This window comes from Garra rufa, chromosome 5, assembly GCF_049309525.1.
Source record: "Garra rufa chromosome 5, GarRuf1.0, whole genome shotgun sequence".
NCBI lineage: Eukaryota > Metazoa > Chordata > Actinopteri > Cypriniformes > Cyprinidae > Garra > Garra rufa.
Window position 1 is genome coordinate 4,706,103 of NC_133365.1, and position 18,207 is coordinate 4,724,309.

Genomic DNA, 18,207 nt, shown 5'->3' on the forward strand with positions numbered 1-18,207 from the left:
AAATGTGCATACGACCATAAATACTATAAATAATATTTTTTTGATGGAAAAAAGGGTGAAATATTACATTTTTCTATGAAAATAAACACCTGAGCCAAAATTGATGCAGTTGCAGGCACACTTATAACAAAATACAAAACTGAAAAGGATAAAAATGTCCATAAGGTCGCACAAGGGTTAGAACAGCTTACTATGCTATGGGTATAAAAAAAACAAGGTAAAAAGGTAAAAACCTTCAGGATATAGTCAGGAATAAAAATGTAAAGTGTGGTGTGTGTAAGTGCTGCTGAAGTGGAGATTTATGGCTCAGTGTAGGAGAAAAAACTCTTGGCCTTTAAAAATCTGTATTGTAATTGAAATCTATTGACACAAATAGATAAAGTGCTATAAAAGAAAGAAACACGAAACAAGATCTCAAACTTGACAGGTGCATGAAAAAACAGTGTGTCTCCCCTTAATCCAATAATCCATGTACTCAACAAGTGGTTAAGAAAAAGTAAATATGAATCTTTTTTTGTGTTTCAGCTTTTTCATACTTCTCACAAGTGAAGTATAATCTCCTTCAGATGAGAAAAATGAATGAAAAAACAGATGAAAGAGACTTTCGGAGGAGCTCTTGTCAACTTTAGGAGTGATTGTTTATCTTCGAGCAGATGCTTGCTGTTCTCTGGACTTCACCTCGAGATAAACTAAAGTCATGGGCCTCTTTCCATCCGTGTTCAAGATCATTAGGAAGGGGAAGTGTCTGTTTCTTCTGCTGCTGTGTCTTTGCGTTGTAGCGTGGATCGCAACATTCACAAATGATGACACAGATAAGGCTGTCCAGGATGGGTTCAATTTTCCTGATGATAAGAAAGTGGCTGGGTTTGAACAGATGGAGATGGAATCAGAGATGATGCAGAGCATCGAGGAGCAGGCTGTCAAAGAGAGCTGTCCAGAGCAGTCACCCCTGCTTCGTGAGTCTCGTCTGAGTTTATCTTTTTATTTATTTCTCGATTAAATGTTATGCTTCAAGTACAGAGAATGGTCAAAAGTTGTTTAACTTTGTTTTAAAAGAAGTGTTACCTCCAAACTATGTTATGATTAAGTCCTCATGTCATCTCAAAATGCTTTTCTTCCTTGTCTTGTTTCCAACCAAAATATCTAACAATTCTTAAATCAAGAAGGATTTTCTAGATGAGGAAAAATTGTCTTGTTTTCAGTCAATATTAAGTACATTTTTGCTTGAAACTAGCAAAATAATCTGCCAATGGGGTAAGAAAAATAATCTTGTTTTCTGTCTGAAATAAGTTTTTTTTTCTTCCCCCATTGGCAGATTATTTAGCTTGCTTTTTTTACTTTTTTTATTTTTACTTTTTAGAGTAAAATTATTATTATTATTTTTTTTTTAGAAAACCCTTGTTGATTTAAGAATTTTTAGATATTTTGGCTAGAAACAATACAAAATATCTAAGTAATAAAGGTGTATCTTTTATGTACTACACTGTAAAAAAAATGCTTTTCTTACTTTTTGATATTTTTTTTTTGTCTTGTTTCTAGAAAAAAGTTTTTTCCCCAGAGTTTTTCCCCAGTAAAAGCAAAATAATCTGACAATGGGGTAAGCAAAAAAAATCTTATTTCAAACGGAAAACAAGATTTTTTTCTTACCCCATTGGCAGATTATTTTGCTTAAAAAAAAAACACTTAATTTTGACTAGTTTTTTCTGAAAACAAGACAATTTTTCCTCGTCTAGAAAATCCTAAGAAATTTTAGATATTTTGGCTGGAAACAAGACAAAATATCTCAGTAATAAAGGTATAAAATCTTGTCATGGAGCAGTATCTTTTATGTAATACACTGCAAAAGATGCTTTTCTTACTTAGATTTTTTTTCTTGTTTCCAGCCAAAATATCTAAAACATTCTTAAATCAAGAAGGATTTTCTAGACGAGTACTAATTATTATTATAAGTCAAAATTAAGTGAGTTTTTCCTTGGAAAAAGCAAAATAATCTGCCTTATTTCAAACGGAAAACAAGATTATTTTTCTTACCCCACTGAGAGATTATTTAGCTTGTTCTAAGCAAAAACTCACTTCATTTTGACTTGTTTTTTTCTGAAAACAAGACAATAATTTTCCTCGTCAAGAAAATCCTTCTTGATTTAAGAATGTTTTAGATATTTTGGCTGGAAACAAGACAAAAAATCTAAGTAAGAAAAGCATTTTTTGCAGTGTAGTATGTACTTTCGAGGTACCAATGCAGACGTTTTAGGATAAAAGGTGTTCCTTTTGAAAAGGTACTGTCTCAGTGACAGCTTTGGTGCCTTTATTTCTAAGAATGTAAAATGAGAAAACGCCCAAGCAGGATGTTCCAGTCTGTTATTTCTCCAGGGAAAATGCATGATGACCTATACTGCCAAATATATCTTGTTCTCGGTGGTACTCAAGCCATACACATTGTCATTTTTGAACACACAAATAGGTCCATAAAAGGGGAAGATTATTGTAGAACTAGGTTAAAAAAATTTAAAAAAAGTTTGTCAAGACATCTTTAACTTGGCTTGAAAAACCTGATAAGAAAGTGTGAAAAAGTTTGTTTTTAAAAGTTTTAAAAAGTTGCAAAAGAAGAAATTGTAGAAATTTGATGGTTTTCAGTCAAAAAAAGATTGAAGTTTAAAGTAGTTTTAAAGCTTGAAGACAATACAGTCTGTCAGATAAATGGATAGATAACGTGTTTCTAACTTATTTAACATGTTACTAGCATGCAGTTAACATGATTAGCAAGTTGCTAGCTTGATGCTAGCATGTTTCTAGTAAGTTTGTAACATGATTAACATGTCAATAGTGTGTTGATAGCATGTTTTTAGCATGATTAGCTTGTCGTTAGCATGTTTTTAGCATGATTAGCTTGTCGTTAGCATGTTTTTAGCATGATTAGCTTGTCGCTAGCATGTTTTTAGCATGTCGCTAGCATGTTTTTAGCATGATTAGCTTGTCGCTAGCATGTTTTTAGCATGATTAGCATGTCGCTAGCATGTTTTTAACATGATTAGCATGTCGCTAGCATTTTTCTAGCATGTTTCTAACATGATTAGTGTGTAACTAGTATGTAGATAGCATGTTTAGAATGTTAGCATGATGTTAGCATTACAAGCATGATTAGCCAGTTACTATCATGATTAACATGTTGTTAGCATTTCTCTAGCCTGATTAGCATGTTAACGTGTTTCTAGCCTGATTAGCATGTTGTTAACGTGTTTCTAGCCTGATTAGCTTGTTGTTAGCGTGTTTCTAGCATGATTAGCTTGTTGTTTGCATGTTTCTAGCCTGATTAGCATGTTTCTAGCATGATTAGCATGTTGATAGCATGTTTCTATCATGACTAGCAAGTTATTAGCATGTTACTAGCATGATTAGCATGTCGTTAGCATGTTTCTAATGCGATTAGCATGTTAGCATGATTAGCATGTCACTAGCCAGTTTAAATAGCATTTCAGTAAGTTGCTCTAGCCAACTTAATTATGACTTAAATTGTGATGTGCTTCTCACACAAGCCTATCAAATTGCTTTATAAGACTATAATCTTCTGAACGGCTATACGGTACTTTTGTAGTGCATTTTTGTTACTTTTTGGAACTTTGGAAAACCAGTCTTGAGCAGCATGAGTGTATTTGTAGCAATAGTCAAAAATACACAGAATGGGTCAAAATTATCAATTTTTCTTTTATGCAAAAAATCTAAAAGTAAAGATCGTGTTCCGTGAAGATATTTTGTAAATTTCCTACTCTAAATATGTTAAAAATATATATTTTTAGTTTGGAATATGCATTGCTAAGAACATCATTTGGACAACTTTAAAGGCGATTTCTTTTTTATTTCTTTTTTTGCACACTCAGATTCCAGATTTTCAAATAGTTGTATCTCGGCCAAATATTGTCCTATCCTAACAAACCATATATCAATGGATTATTCAGTTTTCAGTTACATACAGTTATAAATCTCAGTTACAAAAAAAAAAATAATAATAATACACTTATATCAGGTTTTGTGGTCCAGAGTCACATATAAGTTTATACAGCTCACCATTTAGGTCTTAACTTGTTGTTCTGTCAAAAATTTGACTTTCGTTTTACTATAGTTACTATAAAAATTTCTGTAAATGTCACTGTTTTTTGTATATACCAGTAACTCTGAAACTGAGCTGATAATACAGGATAAAGATCTGAACCGTGAAACTGCAACACAGAAAAACATGTGGGAACCACCTCTATGTGAATGTCAATGTTTACACATCACTGTTTTTTCCTTCCACAGCTGCTTGCTAATTCAGGCTTGTTTCCAAAGATGGGGCCCTGTAATTAATGTGGGCCCCAGCTGGTGCTGTATTTAAGGACTGCACCTGGTCCGTGGGCCTCTCACTTACTTGTGGGCCTGTGTCCATGTGTGTTTATTTATTTCTGATTGTTCTTCTCCACAGGAGGCGCTATCAAGCTGTCATTTGATCCCTCGCTGACGATAGGGCAGGTAGAGAGCGAAAACGGGGAGGTGGTGGAGGGTCAGTACAACCCCTCTGACTGTACGGCCAGACAAAGTGTGGCCATCCTGATCCCTCACCGAAACAGAGAGAAGCACCTGCTCTACCTCTTACACCACCTTCACCCCTTCTTACAGAGACAGCAGCTTCACTACGCCATCTATGTCATTCACCAGGTAGGAGAAACTCCCATTGAGGGCTTTTATGTAGGGATGCACCGAATCTTTGGCAAACGAAACCGAAATAAGCAATAAGACTGAATATATTATACCGAACAATGATGTGACGCGATCAAATAGAGGCGTGCACTAATGCAAAAAACATGTGGTCAGTGTGGAAGCATTTAAAACTGTCCGAGAAAGACACAAAAATCCTTCCAAGCACAAAATAAAAAATAAAAAAAAATCAAAGAGGCCAAAGCCATAGAAACCTTAGATGAGAAACCTAGACAGAAGAAGAGAAAAAATAAAAAAATAAATTAAAACATCAAAGACGCCGAAGCCATAGAAACTACAGACGGGAAACCTAGGCAGAAGCCAAGAAAAATAAATAAATTTTTAAAAATAAATAAAAATTAAAAAAGGTCTAAGAGGCCGAAACTATAGAACAGAAACCTATGCAGAAGCCGAGAGAAATGTGCATAGGCATTAATTTGTCCTGAAATGTTGTTAGCATTTCTCTAGCCTGATTAGCATGTTAACGTGTTTCTAGCCTGATTAGCATGTTGTTAACGTGTTTCTAGCCTGATTAGCTTGTTGTTAGCGTGTTTCTAGCATGATTAGCTTGTTGTTTGCATGTTTCTAGCCTGATTAGCATGTTTCTAGCATGATTAGCATGTTGATAGCATGTTTCTATCATGACTAGCAAGTTATTAGCATGTTACTAGCATGATTAGCATGTCGTTAGCATGTTTCTAATGCGATTAGCATGTTAGCATGATTAGCATGTCACTAGCCAGTTTAAATAGCATTTCAGTAAGTTGCTCTAGCCAACTTAATTATGACTTAAATTGTGATGTGCTTCTCACACAAGCCATTAGTCAATCAACTCCAGAACGTTCTGTTGTCTAATACACCAGACACCAATTGTATTTATTCTGACAGCAGCTCCTTAGCCAGGGTTCAAAGACCAAAGATGACAATCATTCACAAAACTAGGACTGAGCTCTTCTTGAAGGTAGTGTTGCTTTCGTCAACGAAAATTATGACTAAATATCGTCGTCAACGAACCTTTATCACGTGACGGAAAATGAGACAAAAAGTAAATGCTGGTCATGTGACGATGACTATAATTAAATGTATAATGCAATATCATTGATGAATAAAAACGAGACTAAATGTGGTTTACAAATTAAAAACTATACTAAAATGTCTCTTCATTTTCGTTGAAGAATTATTTGTACGTTAAAAACACATGCCTGATTCAAGAAGGGGGTCTTAAAAATTTGCCAAGGAATATTATTTTACTAACTTATTAATTTTAAGTTAAATTATGCTTTTTTGGTAGGCTTTAGCGTCTGCTAGAATGTTCAAAATGTTAAGTAAATATTTTAAAATTGCTGTTTTGTAATTGATTTGTTTTTTTTTTTGAAAAGCAAGAAAAAACTGTAAAAAGCACATTTTGACATTTCGGCTATTTAATTCATGCAATGGTGAAAAAAAAAAAAAAAAAAAGCAGTTTGGTAATCGGTTTTTGCCCAGTGTTTAATTTTGTTCGGCTTTGGCCAAGAATTTTCATTTCGGTGCATCCCTAGTTTTATGAGCGTTTCCTACTTGCTCTGTTGTCGAAAGAGAACTTTATTGGTTCTATACTGTTGAGACTCAAATGTATACGCCTTCTTCATATGTAAAATGCATAAGAGTGTTTACTTATGGCTTTGCTCATGGGTCCGTTATAGTTTGCACAGTCTGTTTGCAAAGCCTCAAATACATTGTTACACCATCACCAAACAATCTGTTGTGCAAAAACTGGTAGCCTTGCAAATATTAAACTCTCTTTCCTAACATTGAGTCCATTTGGAAAGACGCTCTTTTTTTATGTTAGTTATATACAGAAACTTGAACGTCTCATCGTTCTCGTTATTTCAGTGACTGAGCAAGCCAAGTTTCTGACTCCCGAATTGACAAGTAAATGTTGGCAGTTGTCTGTTTTTGCAGTTTTTGTCTTTTTCAGCTTTCTTTGACTTTAGTTCTTAATTGTTTTCATATTACAAATAACTTGAAAACAAAAACCAACAATAGAGATAAATGCCACCAGCTGATGTTGGTAATATGAATATGTTAAAGCGAGACACTGCAGGTGAATAGGGGAAAAAAAATTAACTAATAGTTACCACCTTACTTACCCAGTTGATTGATTCCATTGATAATTGCAAACAATTTTTGTATTACAAGTTTTCAAAATGTTAGGTTTAAATATGCAAATAAGCATTATTTAATGAAGTATGTGCTAATTTGCATATTTCTAGTACAAAAATCTAAACACTGGATGAAGTCAGTTTCAAAATTCTTGTTTATTTATTTTTTGACATTAGAGTCTAATGTTTTTACAGAGGAGATTCTCATTTTGTCATGCCATAATTCAGAAAACACAATTTTTTACAATTTTAGGGGGAATACAATATTGTATAAAATCAAGCAAATTCTACATGAACAAATCCCTCTGTAAAAACCTTCAGGATATAGACCAGAATAAAACTGTAAAGTGTGGTGTGTGTAAGTGCTGCTGAAGTGGAGATTTATGGCTCAGTGTAGGAGAAAAACCTCATTTTGAGAAAACAGCCTTTGAAGTCTTTCCACTAGTCTGAAAAAAAAAAAAACACTTTATGAAAAAACAAAAAGCCCAAAATCTCCTTGACAGGTGCATGAAAAAACAACGTTGTAGAGTTTTTGTTTTGAGGAAATGCATGGTTAGGAAAATAAAAATGATAGGCTCTGATGCTCAAGGTGTTTTAAAAGGCATGCATGTTTTTTTTTTCTCATGTCATAAAACAGCTTTTTCTAGTTCTGCCAGTAAAAACATTTAAGGTCAGATTCAAAGCTTACAACAATTATTTTCTTGCTGAAGAAAATAAACACTACAAAATTATTAAAAGCAACTCTCTGACTCTTTACGTCACTGGCAGTGTACACATAATCATTTGTTAATTTATTCTGGTATTAGTATGTGTCTGTTTGTCTTGTAGGCTGGAGATGCCACATTTAACAGAGCAAAGTTATTAAATGTTGGCTACCTCGAGGCTCTGAACGACCAGAGCTGGGACTGTTTCATCTTCCATGATGTTGATCTAGTTCCTGAGAACGATCATAATTTTTACATGTGTGGGGAACAGCCCAAGCACTTAGTAGTGGGGAGGAATTCCACGGGGTACAAGTGAGTAATGCTCTCTCCTTCGTTTAACAAACACACATTCTTGGATTTAAACACACAAGACTTAGGTTAGACTGAAAACATTTAGAAGTACTGTTTATCTCTAAAATACTAAAGCAATAGAAGTGTCGGAAGTAACTAAAAGCACCGACGCTACTAGTTTAACTGCATTGTTCTGTAGTGATTAGTAGTTCAGATATTTTGCATTTTAAATAACAAACCCTATTGAAGTGCGACCAAACACTTCATCTCCTTTTGTATCACAAGAGGTAATAAACACACCCTCTTCCTTTTGTAATTAGCTCTCTATGTCCAAAAGAGTGACGTCTCAACAGATTTTAAAAAGCACAAGGCATCATGCACCATTTTTTTTTATAACTACAAAGAAAAACTAATTACAGTGCCTTGCAAAAGTATTCATACCCCTTCATTTTTTTTCACGTTTTGTTGCAGCATTATGTTAAACTGCTTTAAATTAGTTTTTCCCACTGATCTATATAATGACTGGATTGCTCATTAGCCTTTTTCACATTTCCGTGTTTCTGGCTTCCGGATTGGGGCTCGCAGGGTAAAAGTTTTTCCGGTGACAGCAGCGGCCGTACTTAACATGCGTAAGTTCAGCAATCTAAGTCTATTTTTACAAAATAGATACTATGATACTAAGATATATACCGGGGTTTTACTCTAAAAATAGCAAACATTTTTTCAAAAACTTTGTGTCAGCTTCTGGTCATCACAAAGACTATGTTTATTTAATTATGAATGATAGCACTTATAATACAGCACAGTTTTGAGTTTTGCCGTTCTGTCTATTTGGTGCTGGCTGTGCATTATCACTCTTCACGTCAGTTTTTTTCGCGATTATTAATGTTGTTATTATTATTAAAGTAATGTTGCATTTTCTACTTGCTCTCCTTTGCATTATTCATTTTACGGTGTAAATGTACGTTGCATAATGTGCCCAGGGATATGCATAATAAAATAATATAATACTAAACAAAATACTCAGATTAATGGCTTTATTCCATTTGGATCTGGATTACGTTGCTGTATTGAGTTTAGGCATCATCCGGACTCAGAATCGTTTAATTTAATCTTGGGAAAATGTGCATTTGGATATAAAGGCTGTCAAATGCTGTCATAATTTACCATGATGTAGTGATTCGAGGGAAATGACTGAGTAAATTGAGAAAATAGCTTAAATATACCAGAGATTGAGAACAGAAACTATAGCTATTTTTCTATATTATATTGAGGAGTCAGCGGTCCGAGTGGCCATATAAATCACAAACAAGTAAAAATGTTGTTTCTTTGTTGATTATATAACAACAACTTGGAAAACAGACAAAACAGAAAAGGTAAAAGGCATTATTTGAGACAAGAGCATATTAAAATAATAGGCGCAGACCTGCAACGGAACTGACTTTACCCTGCGCTGACGTCATTTCCGATTTTTGGAGGGAGTGCAGATTGATGTGGGGAAAAAAATAATTTAAAGTAGTTTAACATAAGGCAGCAACATAACAAAATGTGAAAAAATGCAAGGCACTGTAGAGAAAAATAGTTACAGAGAAAAGCTAGGAGATGCATGACAAACAAAAACCATTTGTCTCAAAGTGATCGTCATAAATGACTGTAAATCAGGGCAAAAGTGTTGTAGTAAATAGATAATAACTATAATAGTAGTATCAGTAATTGCATTCACTTGATATAGTAAAAAGTTTGAATCAAGTAAATTAATGTACTTTTGAAAATCTAAATTCCTAGTAGGGCTGTTCGATTTTGGCAAAAAATCATTATCACGATTGTTTAACACAATTATGAGTCCAAAACTTTATATTAGTGATTAATTTAAAGATGGCAATACAATAGAAACAAAATATGGAAATTTAGAAAAATATTAATATGACAATAATAAAGAATAATAAATTAATAAAGATTTTTTTTTAAAATACTGACTATTTTTAAGTTTAAAGTAGTCTGACAATACTACAGAAATAAAATGTAATTTGAATGTAAAATAAAACAGCATCTTCACTGTAAACATGCTTTGTTCCTCATTAAAACTACAAAAGTCCTTCATTCAAGAGCAGTGAGTGATTTTTATGTTTTATTAACATTAAGCACAGAGACGGCAGAAGGAATATTATTTGTTGCCGCTTTAAGAGCCACACGGATCCATCTCCATTACTGTATTTTAATGATCGTCCGAAGCTGAAATCGAAAATGAATTTCGATTAATTGCACAGTCCTAATTCCTAGTGAAACCATGCATGATCATGACCAAATATTCACCCTAATAAACATTATATTCACTATCATGTATAGTAGTTTAGTAGTTTATAGTGGTTCCTTTTGTCCAACATTTCACAAGCAATATAAAACAAACAAAACAAAATAAGCAAGCATTGTGCAACCGTGTGTCTTTCACAGCTTTTGGAAGCGGTCAGGTTGAAGTGTAGGTCGTAAATGAATGATTTGCCAGATACAAATCACTTCAAATGTGAAATATTATCTTTTATGGTGTTTGATAAGCTTATATTGCTAGTTGCCCTATTAAAAATTCATTGCAATTGCAAAATCACAAAATCCTGGAGTCACTGATTTGTTTTAAAACAATTATTTGGCTTTAGTCTGCAAGTAGGAGCTACATGCATGCAAATAAAATTAATCAATTCACATGCATTTTGTTTGTAGATAATTATTATTATTTTTTTTTTATAAAATGAAAAAGCTAAAATAGTTGTTTCTTGTAAAATATTATGTAGGTATTTTGCATTGTGCATTATGGAGATGTATGTTTTGCGATAGTTCTAAGAATGTTAAGTCTGAGTAAGACATTCATCACTTTTTGCTTGTCACTTCCAGACTCAGATACAAAGGTTACTTCGGCGGAGTTTCGGCCATGACCAAGGAGCAGTTCTTCAAGGTCAATGGCTTCCCAAACTCCTACTGGGGCTGGGGTGGAGAGGACGATGACCTGAGAATTAGGTAGGAGAAACTTGGGACGATATGGTTTAGGAAGTTTACAAGTACTCACAAAATGGCTTTTTTAATATTTAAAACGTCAAAAAGGACATGAAAACGCAAAGCGAGTGTGTGTTTTAGTAAAAGGAGATGTCAGTTCCTGCTGTGGTCTATGTCTGAACATTGCTTTCTTCTTCTGATTGTTTTGGATTTTAACAGAACCATCTTTTTTTTAGGGTGACGCTGCAGAAAATGTCAATAATCCGCCCATCTCCGGAAGTGGCGCGATACACCATGGTCTTTCACAAAAGGGACAGCGGCAATCAAGTCAATAAAGACAGGTCAGTTTAAGTGCGACTGAGAAATAAATGTAAAATGCTGAGATTAGAGTGCAATTCTGGTCTTCCAAGAGATAACTAAAGTAAGGAACATTTTTTGAGAGCATGCATTGTTAAATTAAAACTAATAATAAAATCTGCTTAGTACATCCAGTGATAATGAAACGTTTTTTCAAAGTAATTAAAAAAAGAACTTTCATGCAAGGACACTGTCTTACATTTCTGGTACTAAAGTCACTACACTGCAAAAAATGCTTTTCTAGCTTAGCTTTTTTGTCTTGTTTCCAGCCAAAATATCTAAAAACTCTTACATCAAGAAGGATTTTCTAGATGAGTAAAAATTATTGTCTTGTTTTCAGAAAAAAAAGTCAAAATTAAGTACATTTTTGCTTGAAACAAGCAAAATAATCTGCCAATGGGGTAAGAAAAATAATCTTGTTTTCTGTTTGAAATAAGATTTTTTTTCTTACCCCATTGGCAGATTTTTTGGCTTGTTCTAAGCAAAAGCTCACTTAATTTTGAGTTGTTTTTCTGAAAACAAGAAAATAATTTTTACTCGTCTAGAAAATCCTTCTTGATTTAAGAATTTTTAGATATTTTGGCTGGAAACAAGACAAGAAATCTAAGGTAGAAAAGCATTTTTTGCAGTGTAGCCACTGTGAACTACAAGCCAAAACAAACATATCAACAATAATAAAATGATCAAATTATCACAACTTTTCAGATCCACATTTCTTATAAAAATCAGATTCTGAATCACTTTCAATTTTTATAATTTTTAATTTTCAGTGATGGTTTGCACCTTAAAAGTAAACATTTAGAGTAGTGCAATAAACATGATCCTACCTGTCACTAAATTCTCTGTGACGTCTGTTGCAAAAACGGCATCTATATAATACCTCACAAAAGTCAGTTTACTGAAGTTATATTAAAGCCTTTCCTTCATTGACATGCATTAAAAAAACTGATGTTAAAGGATTAGTTCACTTTCATAACAACAATGTACAGATAATGTACTCACCCCCTTGTCATCCAAGATGTTCATGCCTTTCTTTCCTCAGTCGTAAAGAAATTGTTTTTTTGAGGAAAACATTTCAGGATTTCTCTCTTTATGATGGATACTGATGGCGCCCCGAAGTTTGAACTTCCGAAATGCAGCTTAAATGCAGCTTCAAAAGGCTCTAAACGATCCCAGCCGTATCTAGAGAAATGATCAGTTATTTTCAAAACAAATTGACAATTTATATACTTTTTAACCTCAAATGCTCGTCTTGCCTCGTCTTTGCGCAGTCTGTGTGATTGGGGTAAATGCAGTTAGGGTATGTCCAAAAACTCCCATCTCATTTTCTTCCCTAACTTCAAAATCACCAAAAGTACCGACACAGTGTTTACAAAGAGAACATACAAAGAAACTCAAACGCCCTTTACAAAAAAAAGGTAAAAACAGCATTGTAGGACGATTTTGACGTTGAAGACATAAACGAGATGGGAGTTTTTGGACATCCCCTAACTGCATTGACCCGCATTATACTGACTACACATGCGCTGCACAGAGACCAGACAAGACCAGCATTTGAGCTTAAAAAGTATATAAATTGTCAATTTGTTTCGAAAATAACTGATCGTTTCGCTAGATAAGACCCTTCCTCCTCGACTGGGATCGTTTAGAGCCTTTTGAAGCTGCATTTAAGCTGCATTTCGGAAGTTCAAACTTCGGGGCTCCATCCATATCCATTATAAAGAGAGAAATCCTGAAATGTTTTCCTCAAAAAAACAATTTCTTTACGACTGAGGAAAGAAAGACATGAACATCTTGGATGACAAGCGGGTGAGTACATTATCTGTGCATTGTTGTTATGAAAGTGAACTACTCCTTTAATGAAAAGCTTGCCCCAAAAGAGGGCACTTTTAGTGTCTGAAATAATAAAAAAAAAATTGATATGCAGCATTTCACAGATACCTAGGGAGTAAAGGTGGGTTGAAAATTGGCCTCGTTGTTTCCAGTCAACTGTGCTATATTTGGCCAAAATACAACTATTTGAAAATCTGCAATCTGAGGGTGTAAAAATATCAAAATACTGAGAAAATTGCCTTTTAAAGTTTCCAAATAAAGTTCTTAGCAAGGCATATTACTAATCAAAAATAAAGTTTTGATATATTTACAATAGGAAATTTACAAAATATCTTCATGGAACATGATCTTTACTTAATATCCTAATAATTTTTGGCATAAAAGAAAAAATGATCATTTTGACCCATACTATGTATTTTTGGCTATTGCTACAAATATACCCCAGCGACTTAAGACTGGTTTTTGTGGTCCAGGGTCATGTTTTCACGTTTTTTAACTGCATGTTTTGCCATTTTGATATTATGAAACCAATTTCGGTACATTTGTCAAACAGGATGGAAGTTATACACTGCAAAAAATGCTTTTCTTACTTAGATTTTCTGTCTTGTTTCCAGACAAAATTTCTACAAATTCTTGAATCAGGAAGGATTTTCTAGACAAGTAAAAATTGTTGTCTTGTTTTTAGTAAAAACAAGTCAAAATTAAGTGAGTTTTTTGCTTAAAACAAGCAAAATAATCTGCCAATTGGGTAAGAAAAAAAAATCTTATTTCAAGCAGACAACTAGATTATTTTTCTTACCCCATTGGCAGATTATTTTGCTTGTTTTAAGCAAAAACTCACTTAATTTTGACTTGTTTTTTCTGAAAACAAGAAAATGATTTTTACTCATCTAGAAAATCCTTCTTGATTTAAGTATTTTTAGATATTTTGTCTGGAAACAAGACAAAAAATCTAAGCTAGAAAACCATTTTTTGCAGTGATACAGTCTGTATTGCTCTTAAACCAATTTTAAATACTTCTATAGTCATATACGTACTATAAAACAAACTGTAATTTTCAGAACATCATCCTTAGTACAAAAAGAGCATTTATTGAGACTAATAAGCATTACATAGTTGAATAAATCAGCTTCTGCAGTGACAGATCTTACTTATCCACCATTGCTTCTTTGGCTCGCCAGGTGTTCTGTGGATGATGACTGAGATTGTGCTGAGCAGTTTGAATCTCTTTCATTATCGCCTGAACATTAGGAAATAGTGTCTGATGGTTATGTGCCTAATCGCATCAGTAGAGCATTATTAAATGTAAATGTAAAGGTTTCCAAAAGAGAGAGACTTGAGATATGTGTATTTTCAGTGTGGTATTTATTAATGCTTTGTTTTGGCTTTGTCCAACACAGGATGCGTCTGTTACGGCGCACTCATCAGGCGTGGAAAACTGATGGTTTGAACACCTGTTCCTACAAAGTTCTGTCTGTCCAAAGAGCCCCACTCTACATTAACGTCACCGTGGACATTGGCCGGCCGGAGCGAGATCATTGAGCTTTTGGAGACTGACATTTAAGAGACGGTTTGCGTTGAAACCCAGTGCCTTGCAGATCTAGTGCTAGGTGTTGTTGTTGTTCTTCACACCAAGTTGCACTATGGATCTGTCCAACGTTACTCTTTATGGCCCTGCAAGATAAAACGGCCAGCATTCTGATCAAACACTACTTTCTAAGTATTACAGTAATCGAGTAGAATTGAGTTAGTCTGATCAGGTAAACCTTTCGGGGTTGAAACCACAACTAATTTATATGAAGTTATAGGTGTTCTGTACTCACTACAGAATTTGGCACAACATCTGGAGGTAATGGAAAACAGAGGAGCTGTACCTGATGGGCCAATAGGTATATATTATGTAGATCTAAATCTTGATTTAGACATGCATGTATATGGGCAGAGGAGGTGTACTTGAGTCTTTATAACAAGTCTGCATGTTCTACAATGATGATTCCAGCTGAACATGCTTTATAATAAATCAATCTGGTGGAAAATTGTAGATATCGTAGTAGGTGTTTGGGTCCAATGATATGGTTTAATCAGTTCAGTTTCATTTCAGTGAAATGTAGCTGTAGATGGGTTAATTATTTTACATTTTTCATTGTTCAGACAGAATGGCTGCTCACTCATAAAATTTATGATCAGAGAAAAAAAGATTTTGTCTGCTTAGGATAATATCATGTAATTTTTTAAAGAACAAATACACAATCAGACAATTCTTTAAACAATTGCACTGTAAAAACTATAAAAAGTGCAATCTTTTTAAGTAACCTCTTATTTTCTGTGAACGTTACTGGTTTGATATGATTTGCGTTTTTTTTTTATTCCAGAAAAGCTGGCTTCATAATTAAAATTCTCAGTTTTTCTTTAAATTTTACATTCTGTGGCAGACACTTACAATAATTTGGGTGTTGTAACTGTGAACATTTTATGAATTTTATACTGTGCAGAAATCATGGGCAAAGGTTTGTGAATATTCATGAGAACTTTCCGTGAATAGGGTATAAATTACTTTTATTTCTTTTTGTAAAGCAGTCAAAAGGGCAAAAATCATGTTCTGTGCAAAACTGGCTATCTAAAATGAAGTTACCACACAAGTATTTACCTCTAAAAACACTGAAAATCTCTACTTCAGCCAGCTCTCTTAAAATTGTGATTTAATAAAAAGTATATGTTGTTTGACCTCTTGAGGTTTCTTTGAATGTGAAGCGCTCCATTTTAAACAATCTTTGTTGATAAAGGAAACTTTTTACAAGAGTTTGAAGTCTGGATTTGTACCCTTTTCATGGAAAGTGCCTACCACTGATGCAGTGTTGAAGCTATGTGTGTCGGCTATTGATGAAAAGACAGTTTACTGATGTTAATACTGCAATAAAGAATATTAAATATACACAGTAGCTTTTGTCAAATATGTTGTATACAGGTTTCCAGGTTTATGGCTTTATGTGTGATCTAAGCATACTACTCACTACAGGCACTAGATTTTGGATTGTTGTCATTCAAATAATTGATATAAAATGTATTATTAAAGAAACTTTTAATAATAGCCTGGTGTGGCCTGTAGCTCATATTGAAAAACAATGCTCGGCATGACAGAAAGCTGTCAGAACATGCACTGTAGCGCAGTTGCTGTCCTTGATGCCCATGATCACTGCTGAAAGTGCCTACAATGGGCATGTGAGTGTCAGAACTGGACCATGGAGGAATGGAAGAACATTTCCAGGTGATGAGTGCATGTGCATTATTTAAAGAGATGGCGTCAGGATGCACTATAGGAAGAAGCCAGTGTTTTGCTCTGGACAATGTTCTGCTGGGAAAACCTTGAGTCCTGGTGTTCACGTGGATGTTACTTTGACATACTACCTACCTAAACTATGTGCTGACCACACACAGCCCTTCATGGTAACGGTATTCCCTGATGGTAGTGGCCATTTTCAGCAGGATAACACATCCTGACACACTGCCAAAATTGTTCAGGAATGGTTTGAAGAACAGCAAAGAGTTCAAGGTGTTGCCTTGGTCTCCAAACTCCTCAAATCTCAGTCCAATTGAGCTTCTATGGGATGATGTGCCAACATTTCCAATCCATTGAGACCCCACCTTGGAACTGGCAGATCTTAAATGATGTCTTGGTGTCCGATGCTACAGGACACATTCAGAGGTCTGGTGTAGTCCATGCCTCAATCCAAACAAGAGCTGTTTTTGCAGCATTGCAAGTCAAATATCAAATATCTATTAGTGTGTATTGAAGTACAAAACTTCAAATAATATACATTATTTTTTGCATTGTTTGGAAACTACTGGTCAAGTTTTTTATGAAGCTACTGCATTGCAGAGCAAGCTGTGTTGCACCATTTTCTAACTGACTAGTGATAGTAACAGAAATATCATAGTCAAGTGGGATTCCTCTTCCAAAACCAAGAACAATAGTTTTTGTCCGTAGTTTACATTTCAAACGTAACTGTGCCAAGAATAGAGGGCAAACAGTTGACTCATCTACCTGGAATGCCATTAAAAAGGGCCCAGTGTCCAAGCTAAAAAGAACCTATTTCTTGAAATTCAAAACAGCATTGTCATATAATATCAGGGAGAGAGCATATAGCCTCAGTTAATAGGCATTACTTTTGTGGGAGTGCCAGTCACGAGTACTATTGAATAGATGAAACTGTTACGTGGCATAGGAAGCCACTTTTCCACTATCGGGCCGAACCGTTCTCAATGCGTAACCGTTCTGTTCCGTGCCTATTCGGGCCAGTCGGCACGGATACGGTTTGATTTTCCACTGCGGTGCAGATAACGGAACTATTTGGAATGTAAATACAAATGAGTCAGTCGTTGCCTTGGTAATGCAAGCCCCGCATCTACTGTTATTGTCCTTTTGGACGCGATATGTATGTTTGAGTTTTTTTTTTTTTTCCCGGCACTGTTTTGAAACTTAATGCCCTTCTCTGCAAGACACTGCTCTATAATTAAAAAAAAAAAAACTTTTTCGTTTCTCTTTGCACCCTCCAGCTGTTGTTGAATTTTTCTTTCTGCCCAAATATCAATATTAGAGCAAATGTTTCATCCACAGACCAAAGTGTCTCAGCCATTTGTATTTATATTTACCGTATCTGTTTACTGCGCACCCGCTTAGCCATAGAGAAACTGGTAGCCAGGCAACAGCGTGGCGACGCCATGCAAACGCATTTTATCAGCCCGGTTCAGCACGGTTGTCTAACCGTGCCGAGAATTCCGGGCCGAGAACGGTTTGTAATCGTTCCGTGCCGTACCAGGCTCAGGTGGAAACACAACTGGAACTGTACCCGACCGTTCTAAGAACGGTTCGGCCCGATAGTGGAAAAGCGGCTGGAGTGACCAGGAAATGAAGCAAATGAAAAGGGTAAGGAGTGCAACTGCGATTTCAACTGTATGGGCTATTAATACATGGCTGTCACAACATAAGCCTTAGATTTTCTGTTATGAGTACCTTGGCCAACTCACTCCAGCTTGCCATCTAGGAGTAAGCTGGTCACCGGCAGATGTTCAGGACAGTTGCTGTCCTAAGGTGTCCTTGGTCAGAGAGCCCATGATGAACCCCTGTTCATTGCTGAAAGTGCCTATAATGGGCTTGTGACCATCAGAAC

At 34.9% G+C, this 18,207-nt stretch overlaps 1 protein-coding gene across 1 annotated transcript; it reads left to right on the forward strand.

Annotated features, from left to right (window-relative positions):
- The first annotated feature begins 587 nt into the window (after positions 1–587).
- b4galt4 (UDP-Gal:betaGlcNAc beta 1,4- galactosyltransferase, polypeptide 4) lies at positions 588–15,971 on the forward strand. Its single transcript, XM_073840784.1, has 6 exons — positions 588–956; positions 4,457–4,689; positions 7,698–7,885; positions 10,751–10,873; positions 11,086–11,190; positions 14,440–15,971. Exons 1-6 carry the CDS (start codon positions 698–700, stop codon positions 14,579–14,581), a joined length of 1,050 nt encoding a protein of 349 aa, XP_073696885.1. The 5' UTR covers positions 588–697; the 3' UTR covers positions 14,582–15,971.
- Positions 15,972–18,207: the final 2,236 nt, after the last annotated feature.